The 21,712-nt window shown below is 33.5% G+C and overlaps 4 protein-coding genes across 4 annotated transcripts; 2 read left to right on the top strand and 2 right to left on the bottom strand.

Moving 5' to 3' along the window:
* The first annotated feature begins 1,245 nt into the window (after window positions 1-1,245).
* LOC116349589 lies at window positions 1,246-3,269 on the top strand. The gene is made up of 6 exons (XM_031781093.1): window positions 1,246-1,335; window positions 1,913-2,069; window positions 2,146-2,429; window positions 2,497-2,596; window positions 2,671-2,909; window positions 2,974-3,269. The coding sequence occupies exons 1-6, from the start codon at window positions 1,285-1,287 to the stop codon at window positions 3,163-3,165; spliced, it is 1,023 nt and encodes a 340-aa protein (XP_031636953.1). The 5' UTR covers window positions 1,246-1,284; the 3' UTR covers window positions 3,166-3,269.
* Window positions 3,270-7,109: 3,840 nt separating this feature from the next.
* On the top strand, window positions 7,110-8,912 carry LOC116349571. The gene is made up of 3 exons (XM_031781074.1): window positions 7,110-7,514; window positions 7,574-7,622; window positions 8,780-8,912. The coding sequence occupies exons 1-3, from the start codon at window positions 7,123-7,125 to the stop codon at window positions 8,831-8,833; spliced, it is 495 nt and encodes a 164-aa protein (XP_031636934.1). The 5' UTR covers window positions 7,110-7,122; the 3' UTR covers window positions 8,834-8,912.
* A 136-nt stretch (window positions 8,913-9,048) lies between these two features.
* LOC116349570 (tRNA-splicing ligase RtcB homolog) lies at window positions 9,049-11,225 on the bottom strand. The gene is made up of 4 exons (XM_031781073.1): window positions 10,663-11,225; window positions 9,798-10,594; window positions 9,432-9,731; window positions 9,049-9,356 (listed from the first exon to the last, which is right to left on the bottom strand). Exons 1-4 carry the CDS (start codon window positions 10,856-10,858, stop codon window positions 9,129-9,131), a joined length of 1,521 nt encoding a protein of 506 aa, XP_031636933.1. The 5' UTR covers window positions 10,859-11,225; the 3' UTR covers window positions 9,049-9,128.
* A 167-nt stretch (window positions 11,226-11,392) lies between these two features.
* Window positions 11,393-20,502, bottom strand: LOC116349572 (phospholipase A1-like). Its single transcript, XM_031781075.1, has 10 exons — window positions 19,915-20,502; window positions 19,557-19,668; window positions 13,774-13,913; window positions 13,384-13,499; window positions 12,677-12,743; window positions 12,555-12,614; window positions 12,283-12,477; window positions 11,918-12,087; window positions 11,672-11,706; window positions 11,393-11,545 (listed from the first exon to the last, which is right to left on the bottom strand). The coding sequence occupies exons 1-10, from the start codon at window positions 19,958-19,960 to the stop codon at window positions 11,479-11,481; spliced, it is 1,008 nt and encodes a 335-aa protein (XP_031636935.1). The 5' UTR covers window positions 19,961-20,502; the 3' UTR covers window positions 11,393-11,478.
* Window positions 20,503-21,712: the final 1,210 nt, after the last annotated feature.

Below are 21,712 nucleotides of genomic sequence, written 5' to 3'. Positions count from 1 at the left end.
CTCTTGCACAATGAACTTATTGTTCAAAATTAGTTTAATGTACATAATCCACGGATAAATAAATAAATAAAACACACAATAAAAAATAAAAAAATAAAATTAAACATTTTTTTTTAATTATACAAATCAAGAAAAAACCATTTTTTCGGTTTTTCATTGAAACATTTTCTTTTCAATAATATTTTTACAGTGAGTCGTTTAAGTAACTAGAGTAATACTCTAATAGCTAGAGTATTTTGTTAAGTATATTGGAATATATTGGTGGCATAGTCGTATATATTTGTTTATATTCTTCTTGTAAACAACTTCGCAATCTCCCCCTAGATTAAAATTATGCTGAAAAAAATATAATATTACTAGCTTAACCTAACTTTCGCTTTTTAAATGTTGAACGTGGTTGAACGTAACAACTTTAAAATGTCTAGTGGAGACGGGCTTTTTGACATCGGTCTGTTTTTGACGTTTGATGTAAAACAATAACAAATATGATTTGTTATTGTCGCTTCATATTTGTTATTGTTTTACATCAAACGTCAAAAACAGACCGAAGTCAAGACAGACCGATGTCAAAAAGCTTTTATTTGCGCGGCGAATTCACTGCCGTCTTCACTAGACAGTTTAAAGTTATTACGTTCAACCACGTTCAACATTTACAAAGCGAAAGTTAGGTTAATATTTATTAATAACATTTGCTGCATTCATTGAAAGCACAGTATATTTATTCAAAAATGATGCATTTGTTTTCGTGATATGCCCCTAGGTCTACCCCCTAGCTCTATAGGAATTTTTAATATGATCTTCGTCACTCATCCATTGGCTGATGACCTCAAAAAGCCAAAGAAGTTAATGATACCAAAAAATATTTTCACCTAAAAAGAAAATCAACAAAAAATGATAAACATAGTCATATCTATCATATAGCCTCCCATAGTGAGAATTCCTATTTTCGAAAATATGTGACTCAATAGAAATGTTCTATTTCATAACCTTTTATAAAAATTATTATTTTTAAAAAGTTCTGTTTGTACGTGATCAATGAATATAATCATCTATATGACATATTGCATATAATATTTGACATTTTCTTATTTATTTTTTAAAAAATATGAATATTCATAAATGAATGTAAGTATACATTTGTAATTTTGTTTTGTTTTTAAACAATGAATAAAATGCCATTTGAAGTGGTATAGGATCCCTATATAAGATCTAGAAGAAACTACAGCAATTTAATTCAATCGCAAAATTCGTCAATTTCATAGGGTTTTTTCTTTGTTCGTAAAAATGAAGCATATTTTAGAAGTTGTCGTGGTATTTGCTCTGTTTGAGAGCTATGTAAGTATTTTTATTACATACTAAAAAGTGTGATTTATTTTGCAGACTCATTTTATTAGTTTTTGGTTCTCTGTGAAATTAAACCGTTTCCAATTCAAACAGTTAACTTGAATCAATTACTTTAGAAATTTCATCGATTGTTTTACTTTGTGATGAGTTTTAATAAAAATTTAAAATAATCGAATATGAGAAGATGATAAGGTTTTATTAGCAAGAGTGAATCGATCAAATATTTTCGGAAAATATTATTTCCAGCAAATTTTAAATACATTTTTTTCAACTCTTTATATTCAAATAAGCAAGAAAAAAATTCCAAGTGCGCGCACCCGACATTTATATGGAATCGGGTGCGCTCACTTGTGAGGTGCATTTACCAACTCTGATCTCAGCAATGTGCAGCTCTTTTGTTATTGAAATTATAATTTGAAAGCAAAAACGTCAAGTAATTTTAATTTTGCGACGCCAGTTTAAGAAATAGGTCAATTTTAATGGGGCCTGTGTATAATGATATTGATTTTAATCGATAAAAAGGTCTGCAGAAAATAAGTGAATAAAACTGACATTTATTGATTTCCAGATATTAGCTGGTCCAATAGCTGTTCCAGTAGAAATTATGAAGGTCGACATACAACAATTTTTAAAAAATAAAGGCTCAAGTATAACAGGTCAACGTGAGCAAATCATACAGCTTATAACAATAGTTGGCGAAACAAAACATTCGGTCATATGGAAAGGTACTTACATAAATAGCTGATCCTTTAAAAGGTTTAACCGCTCAAAACAATTGTGAATTTGTCTCATGCATTTTAGGCAACTTTAGTGATCGAACTCGTAAGAATATACAAATTGCCATCAAAATAACGATGGATCAAGGATGTTATGATCGGGAAATAGAAATTTACAAAGCATTGAATGCAACGAGTGATCCAAACATCGAACAGTACGGTATTCCAAGAATCTATTATCATGGATCGCTTCTTGAAAAGTATCGTGTCATCGCAATGACTTTGTTCGATGGAACTCTCGAAGATTTGTACAAGAAAAAGGGGAATATTTCACCGGATCTAAGTGTTTTAATTATTTTCAAACAAGCAGTAAGTGTATTTTCATTTAGTTAAAAAAAACTTCATTAAAAACCATTGAAATTTTTACGGAATTCAGGTCAAAATATTGGCACATATACATAATGTTGGAGAAATCTTACATAATGATATTAAGCCTGCGAATATTTTTCTAAAAGACTTGAAAGTATTTATCGGAGGTAAGTAAATATTCATGACTTCGATTACTCGTCATTTCACATAAATTCTGCATTATATTTTCTACTTGAAACAGACTTTGACTATGCCACATTGGACTTTGGCCAGACCATTGGCCATTCGCCAATATTTGCTTCGAAAAACTTCTACAACTCTAAGAATCGATATCCGATGGATGATCTTGAATCATTGTGTTATTCAATGTGGTACGTAACTGGTGTCCCAATGGTTCGAACATTAGAGAATGATGCAGAGTCTGAGGGATGTATGCTATCTAGATGTACAACAAACGCAGCTAAAAAAGAAAGAATGATGGTTAGTATCTCATGTCGAATCGATGGTAATGAAATTAAGTTTAATTGTAATTTCTCTTTTTCAGCAAAAATGCCAACACTATAAGAACAAGAGCGTTAAAAAAGCATTTGAGTTCATTTGCGCCGACCAAGTTATATGTGGAGGAATATGCATAGACTATAATCGAGTTTTAAAGGAATTGGACGATGCCTTAGGCCACGTGGATCATTCAGTGAAATTAAATTGGTTGACGGGAGCTTCAAGTAGTAGACACTAGAAGGTTTAAATGCTTTTTTCAGTATGCGATGTAAATAAGAAATTATTTTAGACAAAGCTAGTGTATAAGATCGAATAAAAAAATTATTGCTGAAAATATGAAAATTAGTCCCCCAATAGTTAACTGGGAACCGAGGTCTGGTGAAGTGGCTTCACATACCTTTTTACGGCAGTAAAGAAATAATATTATAAAAAAAGTGCATGTTTACTGGCATAATTGTCAAAATATAAAATACTTTTGGTCGTAAGTTAGAATCGACTCTTGGTTTTCAACGAAATCTTAGATTTCGATGCAATAAGGTGTACAAACAGTTATAAATTTTGCTCTATTGAATCTTGAGCACATTAATATTCTGTAAATACGGAATGGAAATCACCAATGCATGTTTTCTTTCCAAAAAGCTTTTTTATTATTTTTTTCTATTATTTCACATGATTTCAATATAATTCTGACCACATTTCGAATTAGAGTTAAACAGTTTTCTACAAAATTGTGGAAATATTAATGGTGAATCATATTGGTAATGCTGATTCGGTTTAATCCTTTCATGAATGACAAATTGATGATGATTAGTAAAATATCATATAAATAAATGTACCATCAATTTTTCGTTGTCAGTTAACCTTTCGCATTCTAATCAGATACATCTGAAAAGATGAATTTTACAAAATTTTTGGTTCAAAACATTTTAAATTTTCAAAGTTTTTCACTTTTAATCGGTCGACTCATTCACGATGGAGGATTTAATACAATTCATATGATACACACACGATCATTGGATAATCGTTTAATTTCCGAAATTGTACAAAAATTGCCAATGGGTATTCAGACTTCGAGCGGACACTTCGACCGAAAAAAACGTATGAAAATATCTAAAACCACTAAATGGTGAAAAAAAAAATTAAATAAAATTCTTTTCCAATTGTATGTGGTACTAGTGCAAAACGAACCGACACCCAGCCAATATCAGAACTATTATTCCTTATCACATAATAGTCTTTTGAAGAGCGCAATATTGGCTGTTCACGACACTACGGTTGATAAAACCGAAATTTTTCTATATCCAAATAAATCATGGATTAATTTTGAGATAGGCGAATTCTCACACATTGGGGTTCGGATAGCATTTCAGGAGATTTATTTGATTCGACGTTAAGTTATTATTATCGAAATGCACAACTTCATATCGAAACCGTCATACAGTAGCTATAAGTTCAGACAGCAAGTTGTAAGAAATAAAAATCGAGCTATTTATGAAGATGTGATGCCAAAGTTTTCAGCCATTAATTCAAAAATACGAACGGTGCGCTGAAATGTGTAAGAATTTATTTTACAGGAATCTCTTGGATGATAGTATCCACTTGAGTATTGATATTGTATTCGGATTAAGAAAATTGTCACGTACGTCCGAATTTTGTTGATAATTCTGGATTTATTGTGGTAAAATTATTGTAAATTTATTTCTTTGGTTTTTTTGCATCACCGTGGCTGAAGTAATTTATTTAAGCTTACAACGATTATTTGGAATCGAAGTGGATCATGGCTCGACACCATTTTTGCAAGTGACGGCGATATTTTTTGGCGGTGGATTTGTTGTAATCATGGTTCATAAATCGGTGAAATGTATTACACTATTACAATAGTCAGAAAGGTTCAGTGTACAAAAGCACTAGTTTATTAATTATGGATTTCAACCCGTGTATACGAACTGCACTTAAAAATAAGTGTGCACACTAAAGTTCACACTTATCCAAATACGTTGTATATGTATGTGTATTGGTTGTGCATAAACATACGAACTAACGCACATTCCTCTTTGTATTACTCGCACCAACGAAAACAGTGAGCATATATAATGAATGCAATGTTTACTAGATCACAGTGCTGTTGTATGCTCGCTGTCTTTGGTGCGAAAAATACAAAGAGGAATGTGCGTTAGTTCGTATGTTTATGCACAACCAATACACATACTGTTCAGGTAGAGAGATAAAACACAGGGATTTTTTGTGAGCAATAAAATATGTCTTTATTGATGAGTATCTTTCTTAATACTAAAACTTAAAACTAAACTCCAGCCACGGCTCTGCTGTGCTGCTGATGTTGGTGAGGTATGTGTTTGTATGCATGCGTGTGTATGAATGCTTGTATTTGCGTGTTTGTGAATGCATGCGTGTGCGTGTGTGCGTACTCACCATCTCTAACACATACATATACAACGTATTTGGATAAGTGTGAACTTTAGTGTGCACACTTATTTTTAAGTGCAGTTCGTATACACGGGAAGAAGAATCATTTTGTTAGGGAAATTGAAGAACATAGTATTTGTTATTAAATCAAAATATTCATTAATTTTAAGTCAAAGCCATCATTATGTTGTATGTGACAAAAATTGGTCAATAATTTAACTTAATAAAATAATTCAACTTCATACCCACTATTTTTTGTGCACATATTTTATGTTTAGATCCAGCTCGTGCGGAAATCTTACGGATCTATCCTATCCAAAAACAATGTATGGTTTATTCTAATGACAGGGCACACAAGAAGTTTTTGCGTGAAAATTGCACCCTAACAACATATTTTGAATGAAAACGGTGTATTTTTTTTAATCACACATACGATTCACATCACTTTCTATTGTATTTTGAAAATCTGATCTTATCTGGTGCAAAGTTAGCATGACAAAAAATGTGAATAGCAAAAGAAAAGTTCTTTGAATAATACATTGTAAAATGCGTCATTTGAAATGTTTGCAATTGAATTTTCATGAAATTACACATTACAATTGTATTTATACAATTATATCGCAATTTAAAACCAATTCTTAAGTGAATTTAGTTCAAAGCCGTTGAACCTTTAGCTCAAAACTTTAATGTTTAACTTATTATGGTCCAATTAGGAAATTTTGCTTTTCAAGTTTGTATTTCGTCTTTCAATTTTGTTCGATGAAATGCAAATGGTGATGAATTAATAATAAGGTATAACGAGGTGTATTTTGATTTCTCTTTGTTTCTACTTCAACTTATTTCTGGTAAAACAAACGATTTTTTCTACTAAAACTTTTTAAATGTAATAATAATTTAACCCTTTTGAGATCTATTGTTATCATCTAACTAACACAAAAGTGCGTCCGATAATTGTCGGCAGTTCAAATAATTTCAGCAGAAGTTCATATTATTTTTCACATATTGTGATTATTTCAATGTTCTCCTTGGACGAATATGCTTTGCAAATAAAATAGGATTATCCAGAGTGAACCGGCATAGTTGTTTTATAAGTCATACCAAAAAAACTGATGAATGTAGAATATATTAATAAAAATGCGAAGTATCAAACAAAAGCTTATGTACCGATACGCCAAGTACTTGATGGGTTAACATAAGTGCTTCTCATTAAGTTGTTGTTTTCAAAATATGTCAAAGAGCTCGAAAGCAAAAATAAATTATTATCAATCATAAAAAATTTCATCTATAAGGTTGAATTCGAAATACAATTTTCGAATAGCATAAAAATACTTGGCATTTGCAAAGAACGTACAGTCTTCGAACATTATCCGAACTATTAAAAATGGATTCAACTTCAGTCGTATATGAACAATTGTGGGCATTTCGAGTGTTTGGAATGTTGCCAACAAGTGAATCAAGTTTTATTTATCATGTTTGGGGTTTAATAACATTTTTTGTCGCTGGAATTGTTATTGTTTGTTGTCAACTAATATCGATAATATATGTACAGTCCACTGATGACCTGGTGAAAGAATTACTTTTGTTTTCCACAACAACGTTAGTAGAAGAATGCGAAGCCAGGAGAATTTTAAATATAATTATTTAGTTTTATTTCAGTACGGTTGGCGTGAAAATTGCTTTATTCTATTTTAAACGTCGACACTTGCACAATATTTTGGACATTTTAGCAGAAGCAGATCGATGCGTTGAAAACCATGATGACGCAAAAATAATGCGAACAGTTTATGCTAATTGCCGTCGAATGACCATAATTTATACCTGTATGTACACCGGAGCAATCATGTCGTTATTTTCTGAAGTGATTTTCTTGGAACGATCCGATCAAACGTGGAAATCAACAGCTCCAATCCCAAGCAACTGGGCGCAACAAACACACGTTTATTATGGTGTTTTGATTTTTGAGGCATTTTCAAACAGTCTAAATTGCGCAATTTCATGGACTTTGGATACGTCCAGCTTGAAATTAGTTAGCTTGCTATGTGGCCATATTGAAGTATTGTCTCTGCATTTAAAACAAATTGGAAAATCGGGAAAAATCTCGAAAGATAACTCGAATCACGTGCGCCTGTTGGCATATCTGGACCATTACAAATTACTTAACAAGTTAGTATTGATATGAAATATAAGTTGAACTTATGGTAAAATTGCTTTTTTTTTTACAGATATTCTAATGAAATTAATATGTATTTATCGGCCATATTTTTCATACAAGTTAGTATTTCGACGCTAGTTTTCTGTACAATCGCGTACCAATTTTCTCAGGCACAACAATTGACCGCCGCTCAATTCGCTTTTTTGGTAAAAATCAATTTATTTAACCATAGTCTTTATGCGTTCTTTCGACAGCTCTAAGTAGTATAGGCACAGCTCATACTCGTACTAATACATTACGATGGCACTTTATTTTTAATAATTTTAAATCGATTTAATGGAAATGAAATGGAACAACGTTTTCGAAAGAACGAATTAAATATGTTTGCAAGATTTGAAATTTCTTCAGTGATCACAGTAAAACCATGTGGCAGATGATTAACCGATCCTGGCTATCAAGTACATCGTAAAAAAAATTATTCCAATTTGAGGGAAGTGCCAGGAAAAAAGAATGTGAATCAGATGGCACGATTTTCAATTACATTCCGTCATTCCGTCGTTTTTTCATTGGTTTCATTTACTGAAGGAACCATAGCAAGCGGCACTGTACGGTATGTGTTCACATACACACACATCTTCGCTATACAAACCATTTTCAGAACGTCCTGCTTGCTCTGTTTTGTTCAACATACAAGTGAAACCAATTGGAAATACCACTTCGAAATCGGTTTATATAAGAAATGTTGAACCGCTTTACTTCACTCATTAAACTAAATTGTATCTAAATTATTCAATTACCACTCTACTATCTATAAATAAATTAATTTTTACCAGGTAACCTATGCTGGTGGCATAATAGTGCAAAATTTTATCCCGAGCTATCTCGGAACAAATGTCGTTTTGAAATCTGCATTATTACCAGTGGCAATATTTTCGAGCGAATGGTACCAAATCGAAGAGCCGGAAAAGAAATTTTTGTTGATTTTTATTACAAGATCATTGCGTCCATTTGTTGTACGTGCTGGAAAATTTTTCTTATTAAACACCGACACTTTCATAAAGGTTATCAATGATCCAGAAATAGTTTTGAATTTTTTCTCAAATGGTTAAAATGAGGAGATGTGTGGAGACATTTTCTGCAGGGGAAGGGCAAATGGCAGAAAACTATTCTCGTCCACATGCCCAAGTGTGTCCGTATTTTAACCATTTGGGTGCTCTCAAATAATTTTAATGAAATAAAAAAACTGCTAGTCATTGAAAATAAAATTCATTTTCAGATTATGAAAACAGCTTACTCTCTACTGGCCGTTCTGCAAAAAGCTCAGCCATGATGTTCTGTCTAAAAAAAAGTATGAAACTGAAATATTACTAGACCTATAGGTTCTGATGAGGGTCCAGATCTGGATCACTCGAGTGTACAGATTAACTATTAAAAATTGATTATATGTTTAAATTCGTATTGTCTTAAATTACAACATATTCATATGGTATTTTCAGCTATTTTTTTCAAATTAAAAAAAAGTGGTAATGCAATTCGACACAGAAATTTGTTATAAAAAAAAAATCAGGAGAAAAATATTTATTTGTAATTTGTTTACAAAATCAAAAACAAAGAATTAAAATCATTCAGCCTTTGATAACAGCAATTGGTCTCAGTTTGATCGCTTTTTTACTGATTCCGGCTGCGTGACAGGTATCAACAACATCTGTGACATTTTTATATGATTCAGGTGCTTCTTCCATGACCAATTTTGGTGATGCGACTCGAATAGCGATGCCCATATCTCGCATATTGTCCAATACATCTGTATATTCCAATTTGCGACGCGATTTTGCTCTCGATAATGCTCGACCCTATTGCAGTTTTTTGAAGAAAAACAACATTCGTTAGAATTGTGCAAGTCCAAATCATAAATTCCGTTAACTTACAGCGCCGTGACATGTTGAGCCAAATGTTTCAGTCATTCCATGTTCGGTACCTGTCAAAACGTAACTGCATGTACCCATGGTTCCGCCGACAAGAACCGGTTGACCGGTCAATTGATAGTCGACCGGAATGAGTGGATGATGTGGTGGAAATGCTCTAGTTGAACCCTTGCGATGAACGAGTAACGTTTTTTGAACACCATCAACAATGTGTTCTTCGATTTTGGCTACATTGTGTGAAACATCATAAATGACATGCATATCAAGATCGTCGGGTGTTGTCTTGAATTGTTTGGCGAATGCCTGTCAATAAATTGTCATCAAAATCACGTTTTTCTTCTTATTTTTTTTTACAAAATTAAAACAAACCTGTCGTGTTAAAAATGTCATACTGCTACGATTAACCCAAGCAAAATTTGCCGCGGCTGCCATTGCTTTGAGATAATTTTGACCTTCGGTCGAATTAATTCGGGCACAAGCCAATTGACGATCGTTTGTTTCAATTTTATCGCGTTTCATAGCTTTTTCCATGTCAACTAAAGCGTCGGTGGCGACTTGATGTCCAAAACCTCGGCTTCCCGAATGAATCATTACGCAAACTTGCCCTTTTTCTTCGATGCCCATTTTGCTTGCCGCAAATTTATCGTAAATTTCATCGACCACTTGAATTTCAGCATAGTGATTGCCAGCGCCAAGCGTTCCCAATTGTGGTAAACCACGTTTTTTCGCTCGCATACTTACTTTTGATGGATCTGCATTTAACATTCGTCCATATTCTTCACAATGCTCCTTATCTTCGGCCCAAACATAACCCTCACGCAACGACCAATCCATTCCCATTTCCAAGGCCTCTTCCAAATCGCGTGCATTCATTGGAATAATACCTTTTGAACCAACACCGACCGGGATGTGATCGAATAAACCTTGGGCCAGTTGCTCTTTAACCGGTTGCACATCTTTTTCGAATAAATTTGTTCGCAATAAACGAACGCCACAATTGATATCGAAACCAACGCCACCCGGCGATACAATTGAATTTGGATCATTTATATCGAATGCGGCCATATTTCCAATGGCAAAACCATAACCTGAATGAATATCCGGCAATCCAATTGAACGACCCACAATTCCTGGCAATGCAGCAACATTTGCAATTTGTTTTACACCTGACGATACACAAATCATACACGTAAAAATCAATGCCATTGTTTTTGTTTTCGAAATCAAGACAAACCTGGTAAAAATCCACCATCCATGCCCGGGCGACACGAATTTTTTAGCTCTTCAAACATTAATTGTTCCAAATGTTTGTTGACATAAAATATTCCCTCCACTTTCATGTTCGGTTGAAAGCCCTTCTTAATTCGATAGCTGTAATCATTGATTTTCTCAATATATTTGAGCTCATCTTCATATTGACGAACAACCATTTTTTTACACAATTTTTTGCTTTTTTTGGTTTTTAAAATTCACTACAGTTTGTTGTTTTGGTTTTAATTACAATAATCTAATCGTTTGTTTGGATTCATGCAGTTGCATGTGACTCGTGCTTTAAACACCGCTTTTTTTCTTTCTCTTTTGTTATTTTTTTTTAACAATTGTTCTACTGTGAAACACAATATGCGGCCGGTGTTATTTATAGCGAAATGATGTCTGTCAACTTGTCTGTCAAAAATGTACAATTCAATACTTGTTCGACGTACTTAACAATTCATTCTGTAATGACGTGTTTTTACCTAAATGTTTGGCTTTTTTTTTCAATTTTTTATTGGTTTCAATGATAATCAAGAATTGAAAGTCTACTTGTTTTATTGTATGTCAGTCATGTGAATTAAAAAATTGTAAAATATCAAATGGAATAAATCCACGTATTGGTGGCGCCATCTATCGAACATTATTGACATATCTTTTGATTTAAAGCAATTGCAGATCAATCATAAACCGCTTATAAGGAAAAGAGAAACTTGTTTTAACTAAATCTAATTGCGAACTTTATTAAATATCGATTTCGAACAAACATTTTTAAAACTCAAACAAAATACAACGGATTTCAGTCGTCTTCATTAAATGGACAATGTTTGGCAAAATCTACTTGGACGCAGTATGAGCCGGTCGTTCTGAAAATTAAATAGAGTTTAATTTGAGAGAAAAATATATTTCGAATAAAAATAAGACGAGAAAATGATTTTTTTCTTGATCGAATATTTCATTTCAAACTTTATTAAAAATTGAACTATGCTTACTCTTCAGGTACATCTTGTCCAATGTGCATTAATTTCTGAAATGAAATGGTAAAATGGTTTGTTTTCATACAGATTTGATTTCATTTCAAATGCAAGGGTTTTTATTAATTTGAGGCCGTCAAAAATCGACTTCAAATGATTAAAAGGTGGTCGAACATCAAGTTAAAATCTACTATACAATAGAAGTTCCTTTTTTTTTATTTGACTCAATAGAAAATGTGTGGCGAATCATTAAGAAAAACTTACGATCAGACTAGAGTATTGCATTGGTTTGAATGTATATCTGGTTAGGCCGAATAATGGTGAATTGTTCTTGACGCAACCTTTTGGGCACGCTTTGTATGGGAACAATTTGTGTTTGAATATTGCATTGGCTAAATAACATACACTTAAGAAATGGCTACATCGATTTCGATCTATTGCGAAATAAAAGAAAAGACAATAATAAACACAATGAAATTGCTATTACAAATGCAATCGTTTAAGTTAACACATTATTTTCTGTTGTAACACTGCAATTTTCTATTCAGGTAAATGAGCAAACAAAAAAAAACAAAAACACATATGGCGAAAAAGAAGATAAATGGAAAGATAAAGATGATGATGCATACTTAATCGTAAACCGCGACGGCAAAATGGTTGTAAACTTCCTCCATTAATACATAAGTCCAGCGAACCCGTTAACGATTGTTGTCCCAATGTTCCTGCATTTGTGTGAATAATTTGCACAACATTGGCATCATCTCGCGTCAAACGATAGCCATGCGATGCATGCCGTTCGATTAAAGGTCGCGCAGGGTCCAATCCTATACATTGATGAAAGAATCAAACACCGTTTAAACTCAATCGGAAATAATGATATTATAAATAGTTCTATGGTTACCGATAATTTTATGCTGTTTAGATGTCAAATGATTTGAAACCATGCCGCATATATGAGCACCTACCAAATAAACAAAACATATAGATTGAACGATGCACCATTTCAATTGTTTTCTCAATTACCTAACGAATGTCCGACACATGTCATTTGAGAGTTATCTGAGCCTCTGTAGGTTAAGTATGCGTATACCTAATATCAAAACAGAAATTATTTAGAAACATGACTCTTTTCCGCTACAAGTTTCCAAATCATTACGGGGAGTAGGAATATTTTACAAATTCAACTCAATTACAAATCGACACATCAAGCATTACTTCCAAGTACATTTGCAGTGTATTCTCTGTATTCACAAGATTCACGTGACGATGATACGATGAACAATAAAAAAATGAGTATCAAACAGCTTATAAAAATGGGTCAACAAACAAAAGAAACGTGTTCCACTGCATTTTTTTTTTCATTGGCAATTTCATATGTGTGTAAGATGAAAAAGCGAGATTTCATGGGCCAGTGAAATGGTCTCGTCGCATTGCTAACATATGATTGCGCGCTAAAACGAATTAATCGAACGAACTTCTCTGTCGTTCTCCTTCTCTTCGGTTTTTCATTGATCTAATTTGAAATCATATGCAAATCAAGTTTTGCTTTTTGCAAATGTCAAACTGGGAATTCTCGTAAACATAATTTCATCGTGAACATGTGCAAATAAAGAAATTATCATTTTATAAAATAATGTACAATAATTACTCAAGAACTGAATCAAATGATTTGAACTATAGTTGCGCGATTTGATACGAAATAAGTGTGATCAAAATGTTGAATGACTCACCTGTGCTGTACATTGGGCCACGAGTTTTGTGTTCCCCAAGGCGGAAAAATAGCACGGATAGTACGTTAATTTTTTCCAGTCCACTAAAACCACATTGAACCCTCTCGACAAATATGCTTCACACGCGAAATTTATGTAGGCACCCCGGCACATCAACGGAACCATTTTGATTTTTAGAAAAAAAATTTGTTTGTTTGTTAATATGTTAATATACAATGTATGCATGCACAAAATATTTGATTTATTTAAAAAAAAAAATGAAATAGGAAAAGTAAATGGTGCACAAACATGTTCAGTTGCAAAAGCCAAATAAAAGGTACACGGAGAAAGGCCATGTATTAAACGGACATTGAAAACGAAAACTATTCACGAAATTCAAAAATCAATTACCGTCTTTCAAGTATCGCATATGTTTATCACGGGCTGTGCCATTAAAACCGTGCACAATGAATGCCGTCTCTTCATGCGGCCGGAAATTCACAAATGTCGATGGTTTTCGCACATCCACGTATCTTCCATCGGGAATTTTTCTGCAAAACGAAAGAAAAAATTGAGAGAGAGAGAGAGAGAGATAGCATTAAATTGAGTGTGCAGAAAAAAAAAATGTTGGAATATAAACGTGATGTTGAGTGGATTGAAAAAAAAAATTGTCAACTATTCGGAAGGGAACAGAAGGCGGAAATATCATCGAATGGAAAACAACATTCCGACCGAAAAGAAACCCGTTCACTTTTCCTTCGTGCAGATAAATGTTGGCGTCGTTCATGATAATTTAACTCGCTACAGCGACATTCAGAGATCACATGCAATCCACACGATGTTATCACAGTGATTTAGTAAGTGAGATTTGGTTCAAGATCGGTAATGATCGTTTGTTATGCTTATGACTTTCTTAAATTGATGTTCTTTGCTCAATTTGATATATTGCTCAATAGCATGCTCATTTTGCTGACGTTACGGGCGGTCGAGATAAAGAGCTATACATTTTCGATTTAAATGGAATGAGCCGTGTGGTATGGCGTACAAAGAGCATGTGAATAAAAACAAAAACAAAGTGCAAACGAATCGTTCATTCACATCATAGATGTTGATTTTTAAAACATGCACTCATGCAACGAGTTTAATAAATTGCCCATTAACATGTTGTTGATCGATGTCATAATGAAGATCAATTGAATGATTCTCTTAAAAATCAACTTATACCAATTTTCTCACACTATGCGCCACGAAAAAAATGAAACAAATACAATTCACACATATGCAAGAAATCGTTTGTGCACATGCTAATTAAATTATCGAATAAAAGTGAACGTTTTTTTATTTATTATTTTAGAATTTCAGTTATTTTGTATTGAATTGAAAACGTGTTAAAATGTAATTATAGGTTGTTTATCTGTCGGCGAATATTAAGACGGAGATAGAGAGAGAAAGAAATGAGAAACGATCGTTGTACCGTTATTTCTTCTGCATCAAACATTGGTCTAGCGCAATAACGATATAGATGTTCAAAAGAAACATGTGGCCATTATAAATGTGATGAACATGATGTGCGCATTCACATCTTTATCACACAATCATTTAAGCATCAAAATTCATTTATTCTCTCCGACAACAAATATTTGATGTCAGCTCATTATTATGACTTGAGTCAAGTGCACCGTTTGTTTGCTTGTTACGCCGCGCCCGTGCGCATACATCATTTGCATTATCTCACACTCAATTGGCGATAAAAAAGAAACTGGATAATTTGAAACTAGAAACAAAATCAGTTTTTTTGGCTTTTATGGTGTTTCTTCTTCTTCTTCTTCTTATAAATCATTGTGTACGCCTAATTTGTATTCAGCCATTCAAACAGGTTCAATCATTCAACAAAAGATGCAAATGTGCTTTTTTCCTCTTTCATCGGCTTGCAATTGAATTTCTTTTCGTTTTCATATACTACGCGCCCTGGGTACTTTTACTCGATCTCATTTATCCGTTGCTCTCTCTCTCTCGCGTTACGAATTTGCAAACAAAATGGAATTTAATTTTCTTTCTTCAGATTTTGGATTGTTACTCGCTCAGCCAGCGGTACTGCTGCGTAATTTTGTTTTTACGTTTTTTTTCTTCTTCACTTCAGGCTGCCACTGACGCACATTGTGCATCCATAAGTGTGCATTGGTTAAGAAATGCAATATATACCGATATACAGTCATCAATTGACGGGTAAAATGTTCAACGGTGTATGTGTGTGCCCGAAATCGAAATAAAATGCACATTGTTTTTCTCTTCATTGCCATAAAGTCAATCTATATGAACGCTTTCTTTTACCATTTCAAGCGTGATCACGCGCAAACGAATGGGCGTTCGCGCATATTTCTCCATTGCACTTTCTTCAACTCTGCACCGCACTGAATTTCGTGTCTCATTCCGAATGAGTTTGTTTTCGATAAATGTTTTCAGTTTGTACACCTTGTTGCAACTGTGTAATCGCAACGTTGCAATCAACTTTATAAAATGACTATTATTTGTGTGCCCGTGCAAATAAACTCTTTTAATCGCAATCTCATTATGCGCACAGTCAATTCTCATTCTTCCTACTCGGCATTGACGTATTGAATATATTATTGAATAGAAAACGAAAAATCATTATGCTTCTTTAATCATGATGGGTTTAGTACAAGAGAAGCGCATTAATGTCACACTTTAAACTTACACAATACACGGTCTGTCATCGCTTATTCAATTTCCGTTTATTTTACACGTGGTCCATTGCACTGTTTTCCATCCAACATACGATGGGAAAATCGAACTGTTGCCATGAAATAACTTTCGATCGATGGTGCACGACCATTGTTTTTATTTTTCTTCACTTTTCATAACGAGATGAACTGTGTGCGACTTGTTTCAGCACCACTGCACACTGTCATTAACGGAAGCCGAGCGAAAAAATGTAAACGAACAACAACAAAAAAACCGCAACAAACAACAAACCGTTGGCATTCGCTCGAAAGTGAAAAGTTCAGCACTGGAACATTTTAGAAGAAATTTAAAGAGAGAGAGACAGAGAGAGAGAGAGAGAGAGAGAGAGAGAGAGAGAGAGGGATAGAAATGACAACAACAAAACCGACAGCGTTTGAGTAGAACGATGAAAATAATATAGCAAATTTTACGATGAAGAAAGCACACCACCACCAAAATGCATTGACGTGGAATACAATTTGTCTCAATGCGATCGCGTATACACCGCAACAAGTATTTTAATCGAGAGACGAATAGTATACGCAACAATTGTTCAGGTCGCAATTTGAAATGAAAGCGATTATCATTTGATACTTTGTTATTTAGTACAGTTCCCAGATCATTTATGGTTTTCATTTTCAGTAAAATACTAAATGCTTCGCTTGTCACGGAATGAATGTCATTAAAATTGTATGTCTAGCGATGAAAAGCCACACAATAATTACCCCGACGCGTAATAGCACACAAGCAATACGATCATAACATGTTCGAAGTTCTTCTGTTATGATAAGAGTGTACATTGTGCCGATTCAATCGTAATTTTATCGGAAAATTTGTTTAAATTTGATACATGCAAACGATGATAGGCACGGGTGCGGCAAACATTTAAATTGCAAAATTTAATACGATCGTGAGCGATTTACGTTGAACAAAATAATAGATTTCAGGCAACAACAAAAAAAAAACAAATAATTAACATTTTTTGAAAAATCAACGGTATGTTTTTTGCTCTTGCCCTTCTCTACGTTTAATTCAACACACATCTATGCCGCTTTTAGTACTAAGCGCTAAGCAAAATGATCGAGAGAATTGGTTGTATGCGATCAATCGATCGGCTTTTCGTAATTGCACATAATATTACACAATTTAATACAATTAGATCGACGCCTTGAAAGACCGACTGACATCGACCAAATCCACGCCCTTTCCAATAGGAAATGAAGCACACGAAACGATTATAATCCACTAAACCGTTTTTCAAAGCGAATTCATCACAAGTAATACCGATTGCATTCATACTTCCTTTCTTTTTTCGCAAAAATTATCTTAAAAATTAAAGCAAATTTTATGCAAATAACATACTTATTTATAAAAATCGCCGAAAAAAAATTATTTAACAAAAACTTACGTAAAAACATATGCAAAAAGACCGGTTTATATCGATTTTATTCCACTGCCAACGAAAGTGACAGTGAAAGTTTTCTGAAATAGAATCGTTGATGTCGTTCAACTAAGGTATACTTTAATGTTTGTCCCAATGAAGTTAATAATATTCGCTTGGTCACCAACATCTATTTTGGTAGGTGGCAAGAATTCTATCGCGGTATTTTATATTAAGTTTTGGTGATAATGATCATGTAATAATATATCTTAAGACTGATCATCAATTAAGATGACAAATGACCAACTTTTTTGATCAAGGTTTCATTGTATTTACAAAAAAACAAATCAGAAAATAAAAACGTTTTCTTTTAAACAAAAATTGAAAGTCGATTGATTCGACCATTTCGATGGCATGAGTATGGCATTTTTCGTTCGATAATAGTTTTTATTCTTCGATAGTTCCAACGGAGATCAATAACTCGGTGTTCATCCATGCATGGTCAAATGTCTAAGATTTATTACAATAGAAAGAAGAAGAAGAAAATGTGCATGAACGATAACCATATGATTTATGGTGACTGATCCGTATATTCTTCTTGTTGTGCTGCATTATATTTGAGCCGTTGGCGTTGCACTTGAAAATGCAAGTGTTTTCATTCAGTTTTCTATTTAATAACGCGTTTAAATGTGAATTGTAAAAACGCTTCAGTTACGTTATCTTAAAGCATCGATTTAATTTCATTATCCAATGTAAATATTCGACGAATTGCACGCAACAGACGGAGATATTACCATTTCATTTCATGTTCATCATCGGCAATTGGATTGAATTCTTATTTATGAGTCGTTGAACAGTAGAAAAAAAACTGAATCGAATTTTGACCTTTCGTTTAGCGCACACATATGCATTTTATTGATATTTTTGGTGTGCTATGGGTAAGAAAAACAAGCCGATCCGGCTATATTTCAAATAGTTTTGCTTATCAAACTTCCATTTGATTGAAATTGTGTGTAATTTGCTGATAATTTCTATATTACTTTTCCGCACACAACTAGTGTGTAAGGTAAAGTATTGGAATCGGTCGAAAAATCAACAACAATCAAAAATGTGTTTTCTGGTAGTTTTTGGGGCCAGGGAACACGAATCTAGCGTTATGTTTTGCGAAACAAATAACTTTCGGCACACTTTTCATACAAATTTCCAAAAAAATTGGATTTTTGTATGGAAGCCATGCCTGTATGATATCGTAATGAGCTGAAACTTTGCACTTTGGTTATTTTTATCACACAAGAATACCATTTCGAGAGTTTGAAGACATTTCAACGAATATTTGGGATACCTTCCTAACAAAATTTTGGATTTTTCGCTCAAAAAAGAAATTTTGTATGGGAAGTACCCTTAATATGCTGAAATTTCTTCAAACTTTCAGAATGTTAACTTTTTGTGAAAAAAATAACTTCTGCAAATTTTCACTTGATTACGATATCATATAGGCTGCGATACAAAAATTCCCATTTTTAGTACAATAGTTTTTGTATGAAAAGTGCTTCGAAAATTATTTGTATCGTAAAACTAATGTCAGATTCAGTTTTCTCGTGAATTCAAATTACAGTTAAAGATATGTAATAAATGCATGTTGTGGATCACAGTGCGGGAAAGTTCATCTTACGGATGTAAGACATTTTATTTTTTTTATTTTTCAATCAAAACATTGGTTTTGGTCATTTTAACATGGGCAATTGGCACAAATGTTCGCGCGTATTTTATTTTGTATGATTCGTTTGTTCGTCGACATGTGAGAAAATAACGCACAAAAAATTGCCGTGCCTAATGCATGCAAAATTCATGTTGCATCTCACATGTTTAACAATAAAGATGCATAAAATAGTATTAGAGGTGATTCTGAAGTAAGTACCACATATATAACACATACGCACACACACACGAACACATACAAACAATACCAGCAACATATATATTTTCTTTAAGTGAAAATCGGTTCGAATCGAATGCACAAGATGAAATGTGCAAGCACATTATTAAATGAAAGCGTTCGAAATCTACTTACGGTGTATGCAGTATGAAATCGATATCTTCGTGTGGACATGAGAAACTTTTTCGTCGCATGCATTTGAAAAGGTTTATATCCAATAATCCAGTTCCCAAGAACGCAGCTGCGGCTGTTGTAATCATATCATTTTGATATTAGATGGAATATAAAATTATAATGTTGTGCGCGCGTACACGATGATTTTAATTTGTGAATTTCTTTTGCCACACGCTTTAAACGATAAATGGCAAATCAATTGATATTGATAGAAAATTACATAGATTGCGATTTAAATCAATATCAACTTGATTGACTATGAATTGGCATAATGTTATGAAAGTGATTTGAAAGGGAGAGTGAAACAAAAGGATCGTACCATGAATGAAAAGTAATAATGCCAAACAACCGCATAGAAAATTCATAATCAGCAATCAATTTGTTCGATACACCCAAAAAATGTTCATTTTCCGTTGTCCGAAAATCACTTCGAAACACACGCACTCACACGCACACACTTAGCCAACACTATGAATTTCAATTTAACAAACAGGACAATGTCATAAAATCGGTGATTTTATTTTCACTTCTATAGCAAACGATTATCCTTAGCGATACACACGCGAAAATTCATATTTATAGGGAATCACACTTGCAAAATTATCCTTTTGAAAGCACATAAAACACTCGATTTTATTTGTCAATTAGTCGATAAAATGTATTATAGAAAAGAAAATAAACGCTTGTCCGTATGTACAAAAATCGATCGATGGAAAAATCTGCAAGTTTACTTTGTATGAGATTTGATTTTCTTTCGGAATTTTGTTGTTATTTCAATGAGAAAAAAAACTATATTCACTTATTAACAGCTGACAAACGAACCACCTCGGTTGAGAACATCGTTTGAAATGACCAAGTGTTTACAGAGGATACGGAAACAGTGTGTGAACAACGGTGTGCACTGTGCTCCGGCGCATAAGGCATCGTATGTGTTTATATGTCTTTCGTGTGGCTCGTTGTGTCTGATGAAATTCACTGTATAACCGTGAACACCAATAGTAACAGCCACAATTTAATGTGATTGAAACGAATAAAACAGAAACAGTAAGAAGCGGATCGTAACGTACGCCGCACAACACATAAGATCCATATGCATACACAACAATTATACGTGTATGCATCGAACACACAGTTGCTCAACCGATTCGATTTGATTTAAACAACAACAACAACAACAAAAAACATGCAGCAAAATGAAACACCAGCCTCAATGTTTGCTGCGCCACGCGTAAGCGTCCAAGTAAGCCATGCAGAAGTGTAAGCGCCGCAAATCGCTCGCCTTTTGGTAAAGTTTATTAATCAGTGATTACATTTCGTTCCATGCCACAAACAAGAGCCAAGCAGTTACACGGGCAAACCACGTAACACCTCGCCGCAGTTCAATGTTAAGATCAAACTTTTCAAGCGCAAACAAATCACAATGCAATTTATTTATTATCCCCGATGGGAAAAATATACACACGATCACAGTTGAAGTGAGTACGATTGAAAATTATTGAATTTAGCGCAATGTATTGATTTGGCTGGACACATTCTTTTATTTATTCGTTTTGTTATAGCCAGAGGACCAAGAGAGTAATTCTTGGTATTGGAAACATAGGTGAGCATAATAACCTTTCTAATAATTTTCTCTTTATGGACCACGATCATTTCAATCTAATTGACTGTAAACTTGGTGATTTTTAGTGATTACCAGGTTGAATAATGTTTTGGATATGACTTCGAGTTTCGTTTTTCTAATATCTTTTCCACTTGGGTATTTCTCGAAATGTTTGTGCGTACGATGCTCGTAGTTTGATTTAATGAGTAAATTTATCTAGTTTTATGAGTTTGTGGTTAGCAAAGATCACGAAATCACCGTCCAATTTATATTATGATATAATAATATTTGCCAATATTTTCGATAAAAAATAATTTATTAGCATGTGTGCACCCACCGTATGACATTAAATTTGTTACATTTGTTTATTCCCCCCTTATAGCTATAACATGTTCAAACTCGACCATGGAAATTGAAAAAAATCGACAATCCAATTTTTACTCCAAATTATCTTGGAAAAGTGTGTCTCCCGGTCAGAATGAAATGATTTTTAATGGGCGCGTAAAATAAATTTTTA

This window comes from Contarinia nasturtii, unplaced genomic scaffold (assembly GCF_009176525.2).
Source record: "Contarinia nasturtii isolate CC-2019 unplaced genomic scaffold, AAFC_CNas_1.1 Cnas_scaffold_2934, whole genome shotgun sequence".
Classification (NCBI taxonomy): domain Eukaryota; kingdom Metazoa; phylum Arthropoda; class Insecta; order Diptera; family Cecidomyiidae; genus Contarinia; species Contarinia nasturtii.
The sequence above is the reverse complement of the archived record's forward strand: the minus strand, read 5'-3'. Positions and strand labels throughout refer to the sequence as shown.